The sequence below is a fragment of the Danio aesculapii genome, chromosome 22 (genome assembly GCF_903798145.1).
Source record: "Danio aesculapii chromosome 22, fDanAes4.1, whole genome shotgun sequence".
Taxonomy (NCBI): domain Eukaryota; kingdom Metazoa; phylum Chordata; class Actinopteri; order Cypriniformes; family Danionidae; genus Danio; species Danio aesculapii.
In genome coordinates, this window is record NC_079456.1 from 11,957,287 (window position 1) to 11,964,331 (window position 7,045).

The 7,045-nt window shown below is 35.5% G+C and overlaps 1 protein-coding gene across 1 annotated transcript; it reads left to right on the forward strand.

Annotated features, from left to right (window-relative positions):
* Positions 1 to 1,098: 1,098 nt before the first annotated feature.
* On the forward strand, positions 1,099 to 5,198 carry LOC130216677 (uncharacterized). Its single transcript, XM_056448559.1, has 5 exons — positions 1,099 to 1,126; positions 1,216 to 1,551; positions 1,751 to 1,873; positions 2,022 to 2,113; positions 4,632 to 5,198. The coding sequence occupies exons 1-5, from the start codon at positions 1,099 to 1,101 to the stop codon at positions 4,731 to 4,733; spliced, it is 681 nt and encodes a 226-aa protein (XP_056304534.1). The 3' UTR covers positions 4,734 to 5,198.
* The last annotated feature ends 1,847 nt before the right edge of the window (positions 5,199 to 7,045 follow it).

The window sequence follows — 7,045 nt, forward strand, 5'->3', positions numbered from 1 at the left end:
GAACTGGGAAACACCTATACACTCTCACAATCACACACAAATTCATACACTACGGTCAATTTTGTTTACCCAATTCACCTATAGCGCATGTCTTTGGACTGTTGGGAACCCGGAGCACCCGGAGGAAACTCATGTGAACACGGGGAGAACGTGCAAACTCCACACAGAAATGCCAACTGACCCAGCCGAGGATGGAACCGGTGACATTATTGCTTTGAGGCAACAGTGCTAACCGCTGAGCCACCGTGCTGCCTGACACATCATTACACCTACTTAATCATTTATTATTTATGCAGTGCTGGTGGTCCTCCAGGAACGTGGTTGAGAAACACTGCTCTAAAAGATGCAGCTGTGGATACTTTGGCATGCGCACATCATTATATAGCATGGGTCGTTCTCAAACTGGATTCCTGGAGGGCCACAGTTCTGCACAGTTTAGCCTCAATCACCTTCAACTCAACCCAGCTTAATAGTCTCTTGTAGTCTTGAACGCTAACCAACGAGCCACCGTGCAGCCTGACACATAATAAGACCTACTTAATAATTTAGTATTTAAACATTTACATAGTTTTATATTTTAAAAAATCCAGGATAAAGTATGATAAGAAGGATATGGGAAAATTAGGGACACAATCTTGCGTCTTATCCTGGATTCAATTGGCTGAATCTGTAGCAATGGTGTAGCTAAAAGGACCATAACTTGCAAACATTCGTACAGTATTAAAATGCAGACTCGTTACCGTGAAAGTAGGTTAGCAAAACCTCATGCTATAGTGCTGTCAGAAAATAACCAAACACAACTGTCTGCAAGTTTATCCTTGTATTTTGTTTGAAAAGAAATGCAAGCAATAAAATTTAAATGAAATTTTTTGTAGCCAAAACAAAACAAAGCTACAAGCTTTTCGTGCTCTTTGACATGCTTAAGAAATGAGTAAACAGTGCGGTCAGTTCAAGTTCAACTTCTGCATCCTCTTTTCAAGGCTGTCTTTTAGTTTCCTTTGAAAAAAAACCCTCATTCTGTGTGTCTGTGGTAGCACTTCCGCTTATATTCACATTTAAGTTAACCAGCTTACTGCATAACAGCCGAACGACCACAGAATGAGGACCGTGCTGCTGCTACTTGTTTGTAAGTTAATTGATGTACTTTTATTTCAGTGCGATCTGTACATGACTGAATACTTTTCAAGGCTGAGTTATGGTGTTTTATCTTCACAGATCTGCTGCTGTGGTGTCAAACTATAGGGAGGTTATTTGATAAACGGGTGAAATTAGGAGAAAACGTGACTTTAGACTGTCAGATTGGTGTAAAAGAGATGTATTGGGTTTTCCAGAAACTGACAGATTCTCCAGTGCTGATACTGAGGACTTTCACATCAGAATCTACATCATTTCGTTTACTAGAGGAAGGACTCAGAGACAAATATTCATCACTCACTTACAGTCGTCTGTTCATTAGTAACATAACTATTGATGAATTAGGAATATATTACTGTGTAAAAAGAGACGATACATCTATACACATCAGCAACGGCACCAGACTTTACATCACTGGTAAGAATTTCTAAACCATATCAAAGGTGTTTTATATTATATGTATATTGTTTGAGCTATAAATGATAAAAATGAATTATATTTGTTATTCTAATGAATATTAAGTTATTTTTTGAGACTTTAATAAATACAATTAAACAACTATTGATTTTTTAAATCTTTAATATATATATATTTTCATTTTCTTCTCTTTTAATAGAATCAGCTAAAGATCACAGTCAAACCGAGTGCAACAAGCAACAACCACAAGTTGATAAATCTCTAGAGATTCTGACTGCTGCATCCTTCCTCTTAAACATTGTGCTGATTATTGCAGTAATAGGTGAGATTTCTGACACACAATAAAGTTGAAAGCGTTACAGAAACATGCTTAATGTCATGATTAAAATAGGCTATGTCATGCATAGTGTCATTCAAATCCAGTGAAAGGTTTATGATGAACTTGACCTAAATCTATTGTGCTCTTCAAGGTTTGTTAATGTCCAAACTTAAGAAGCCCACAAAAAGTCAACAAGAATGCCAAAACGTCCCACTAGAGCCACTCGAGGACTTAAACGCACAGGTAAGACATTTATTACGAAATAACTGACAAATATAAGCAATCATTGGTTTTAGCTGGTTCTAGTTTGTTTGCAATTGTGAGAATTACTTGTATTATTTATTAAATTACCCATTACATTGTGATTTATTACTGTCTACCCTATCCCTACCCCTCACAGTTATATAAAAATGACTTCTCTAGTGTCACAAAATCCTTCATTATGCTATATACCAGTGTTTCTCAACCACATTCCTGGAGGAGCGACTGCTCTGGCCATTTTCCTTAACCAAACACACATGATTCAGATCATCAGCTCATTAGCAGAGACTGAAAGACCTGTAATGGGTGTGACAGACAAAGCAGACATCCAAAACATGCAGTGCTGGTGGTCCTCCATGAACGTGGTTGAGAAACACTACTATATACCAATGGTCTTGAACTCAATTCCTAGAGGGCCACAGCTCTGCACAGTTTAGCATCAATCAACTCCAACTCACACCTGCTTAATAGTCTCTAGTCAGTGCTGGCCTGTAGGGTTTAGGGGCCCTAGGCAAGATTTAAAAAAGGGCCCACTGGTGTAAAAACAGTAAGAAAGCACAAAAAAAAAATACAAATTTTAATATTTAAGTGTATACATTTTTTATTAACCGTAACAAATTAAACTTATAATACATACGTAAAAATATTTACTCATATTTAAATAAATAAGTTTGTAAGTATTGCAAAGTACTGCTAGATAATGTATTATGCATGGCAGAACATTACTTTAAACTTGCTTTTTTCCTCTGCTTTTCTTTTCTTCTTTTTTGTCGGTTCCGGAAAGATGGACACCATTTTTATTTTAGATTAAAATTCGATTGATGTTATATTACTTAAGACTAGATAGATGGATGGATGGATGGATGGATGGATGGATGGATGGATGGATGGATGGATGGATGGATGGATAGACAATATGGAGAGATATGTGGAATCTGTGTAGGAATACGTGACGTCATTCTAGTTCACGCAATAGCTGATTGCGTGCGGTGTTATGCAAAATAGAGTGTAGTGCTTTGGGGTATATTTCTATTATACCCTCATATCTTTTATTCATACTGTTGTTGTGTATGTATTATCACTTTCAGCTTTGTCATGTATGAATAATACAGAGCTATTCTTTTAATGAAACTTTTTTTTTTCTCATCGTCGTTGTGAATTGTATCACATTTAATGGGGTTTGTGCATTAAACGTACACGCTTGTCCTCACAATAAATATTCAAGATCAGCTTACGTGGGGCCCTCAAAGAAATGAGGGGCCTTAGGCGATCCCTATATTTCCTGTAGGACGGGCTGGCGCCCTGTAGTCTTGAACACCTTTATTAGTTGTATTAGTTGTGTTTGACTAAGGTTGGAGCAAAACTCTGCAGAACTGCAGTTCTCCAGGAATCGAGTTTTAAACTGACCCATGCTATAAAGTGATGTGCGCATGCCAAAGTATTCACAGCTGCATCTTTTAGAGCAGTGTTTCTCAACCACCTTCCTGGAGGACCATCAGCACTGCGTGTTTTGGATGTGTCCTTCGTCTGTCACACCCATTACAGGTCTTTTAGTATCTGCTAATGAGCTGATGATCTGAATCAGGTGCGTTTGGTTATTAAGAGACAAGGAAAATGTGCAGAGCTGGTGATCCTCCTGGTTGAGAAACACTGCTCTAGGCTTTACCATCAGTTAAGAACCAGCAAAGAACCAGTTTAAACCAGCAGTCATGGTTTAAAACCTACCAATGTTTTTTTTCCAACAGAGAATTAATATTTGGACAAAACATTTTTACAAAATTTCCGGAAAGCAGTAAAAAAGTTTCATCAGAGTATAACGTTTCTCGGAAAGCTGATGGCGTTTCTAAACTCTCATTAGTTGTGAAATGCTGGCGATGAAGGTCATTTAAGGGATTTCACAACTCGAATTTTGCTTAACAGCTTGAAAATTTGAGCTGATTTAAAGCATGATTGCTTATGTTTATAGTTTACTAAATGTTCTACTTATTTACAGACGTTTAATATCATATATGAGGAGACAGTGTTTATAAAAAGGCTAATATCATGCTTATTTCTTATTATACACACTGTAAAAATATGTTAATTAACAGGTTTCGTATTTTGTGACTCATAAGTGTTTTCTGTTTGACTACGGTTATGAATTGCACATTTTTGATTGACTTTTATTGACGTTTTAGTAGTTTGACACAAGATATTAAGATATAATATTTAGACTAACTAACTAAGCTTGTAAAATAACATAAAATGCACTAGCAGCTTATTACTAGGTTTTTGTACCATAATTTACAACACCGACCAGACAATTTATCACTTCAAATTATTAAAAATGTCAACAAAAGTCAATTTTTCTAACTTTTCAACATCAAAAGCTTTTGGAGGAAAGATCAAGGTCCCATAATGAAATTCGAAAGCATAAAAAGACAATCACAACATAAGTAAAACTGTCAATTTACATATATTTTTATACAGTGTATATATTTATTTATTTATTTTCTTGCAGTATTCTGAAATCGAGTTGCCAACAAATGTCAGAACAGAAAGCCCTCATCAGGCAAATTGCACTTATGTACTTCTTCAGAAGCCAAGACCACAGACGAGGTAAACAAATGAGCTAAAATGAGCAGAGATCAACACTTCATGCAAGCTGCAAAGTTGCTCCGAGAGGAGTTGACACCTTGTTGTGGGCTTGTTCTAATTATTGTTAGACTATTGTTAGAAAGGGGAATCATAACCACGTGTTTCCATCACTGTTTGCCTGAACTATTTATACAATATATAAACTGTTGACTGTTGCTATATGTATTTGTTGACATATGCATCTTGAAGGATGTTGTTACAGGTTACAGTGAGTTTCAATGAAAATAATAAACACAGGCCTTATTAAGCTCAAAAAGTGAATCACAATGAAGTTTACCATGAGCTGTTTGTAACATTTTGATTCAACATGAAGACGTAGCCTAATATACATTTCTGGAGATTTTCGCATTTCATCTTTAAAACAAATGCTACGGGCAGAATGACGCCATTCCTGTTCGCACTTACCAGCTGACTGCTTACCTCCGTGTGGACTGCTGTTACCAGTTTGTTCAGTTAGCTTGCCATGTGCGTCGGCAGACTTGAGATGCTGACAGGAGTTGACCAGGACGACTGGGTTCTAGTCTGGTGTAGAACAGTTCCAGAAAGCGGGTAAGACAAAAACAGAAGTCAAAAAATAAAATAAACAAGTAAATAACAGCGTGAGAATGTGGTAAAATCTAAAAAACGTGGTATAAATCAGGCGAGTGCTTTTCTTTTTCTTTCAGTTGGATTTAGGGAAGTGGGTGGGTCAATCTGTGCTTTTGAAAACATTATTGGTTAGGTTTAGGGAAAGAGGAGGGTGCGTTAGTCGATCGGTCAGTCAGTCAGTCAGTCAGTCAGTCGACATCGGCCTCTGGAGGATTTACATGAGAACAGCAGGCATGAATGGCACTAGTGAGAGAAATTTGAGATCTTAAAAAGCGTACACGGCGGCCTCTTGTGGATTCGCAAAAATAAAAACTGCAAAAAAAACATAGCTCTTCTGACATATTTTGCTATCTCCAGAAATGTATATAGGGGTACGTTTTCAGAATGACCCTGGGTTGTTTTGATTTTATTTAATTTGCGAGTTTTTTTTTTATGTATGTTGTCAGATTCCTTAAATCTAAATCTGTTCAAATCGAATATTATTAGATTTAATCAATCAAAAGATATGAATATGGTATAAATATATCGAGCTGTAGAAAAAGCTTAATTAGCTTAATATTCGAGGAAAAATTGGCGCAGCTCCATACTCCACACAATAGATGAATTAATAAGAAGCATTTAAAACACATCAGATGTATTGATATTATTAAATAAATCTTGTTCTTATTTGTTTCGCTTATGTTTAGTTAAAAATATATATATAATATATATATATATATATATATATATATATATATATATATATATATATATATATATATATATATATATATATATATATATATATATATTAGTTCAAATATTTAATATATTTAATTAGTTCAATTATGTTAAAGTACACTGTAAAAAAAATCTGTTATTTTAATATTTTTTCCGGTAGCCGGGGTGCCAATTAAATTACAGACATTTGTCGATGTCAATAGCCTAGTGGTTAGTTGCGTCAACTTATAGCACACCCAGGTGCTCGCGGCGACCCGAGTTCGTTTCCTGGCTTGAGGTCCTTTGCCGATCCTTCCCCTTTCTCTGCTCCCCATAATTTCATGTCTGTTAATCTCCACTGTCCTGTCAATAAAGGTGAAAACCCCTAAAAAATAATTATAAAAGTAAAAAAATGACAGACATTTACCGTAAAATATCGATGTTAAATTACACAAATTTCCTTAAATTAAAATTTCCAGAAAATTTCTGTAATTTATCATCTGTTATGTCACAGTAAATGTCTGTAATTTAACGGCTGTTATTTTACGTTTTTTTCCAGCACCCTAGCTGCCAGAAAAAAAAAAACGTAAAATAACAGATTGTTTTAACAGTGTATGTAATCCAAATGGATGGAAAGTTTATATGTAGTCAGAATACATAATACATCTATCTATCTATCTATCTATCTATCTATCTATCTATCTATCTATCTATCTATAGGACTGGGCAATATGTAAAAAATGCAGTCTCAGTAATTATTTTCCATATTGAACAATACTGATATACATTTCAATATCAGTAGTTAATGATTCCAGATTTAAAAGCAACAAAGAGTGCCCCAACAATGACTGAAGCCACATAAATTAGAGGGTCCGTTAAATGGCGTAACATTTTCAGCCGATAAATTTTTGGTGGTCGAAAATTCGGTACGTCTTTAATATCAAACACACTTCTACATTCCCATCGTTGTACATTTCTGCTTTGTGATTG

Coding starts and splice junctions, on each gene's coding strand:
- LOC130216677 (XM_056448559.1), top strand. CDS start 1,099: ATGAGGACCGTGCTGCTGCTACTTGTTT. Junction 1,127..1,215: donor CGTGCTGCTGCTACTTGTTT/GTAAGTTAATTG, acceptor TTATCTTCACAG/ATCTGCTGCTGTGGTGTCAA. Junction 1,552..1,750: donor CACCAGACTTTACATCACTG/GTAAGAATTTCT, acceptor CTCTTTTAATAG/AATCAGCTAAAGATCACAGT.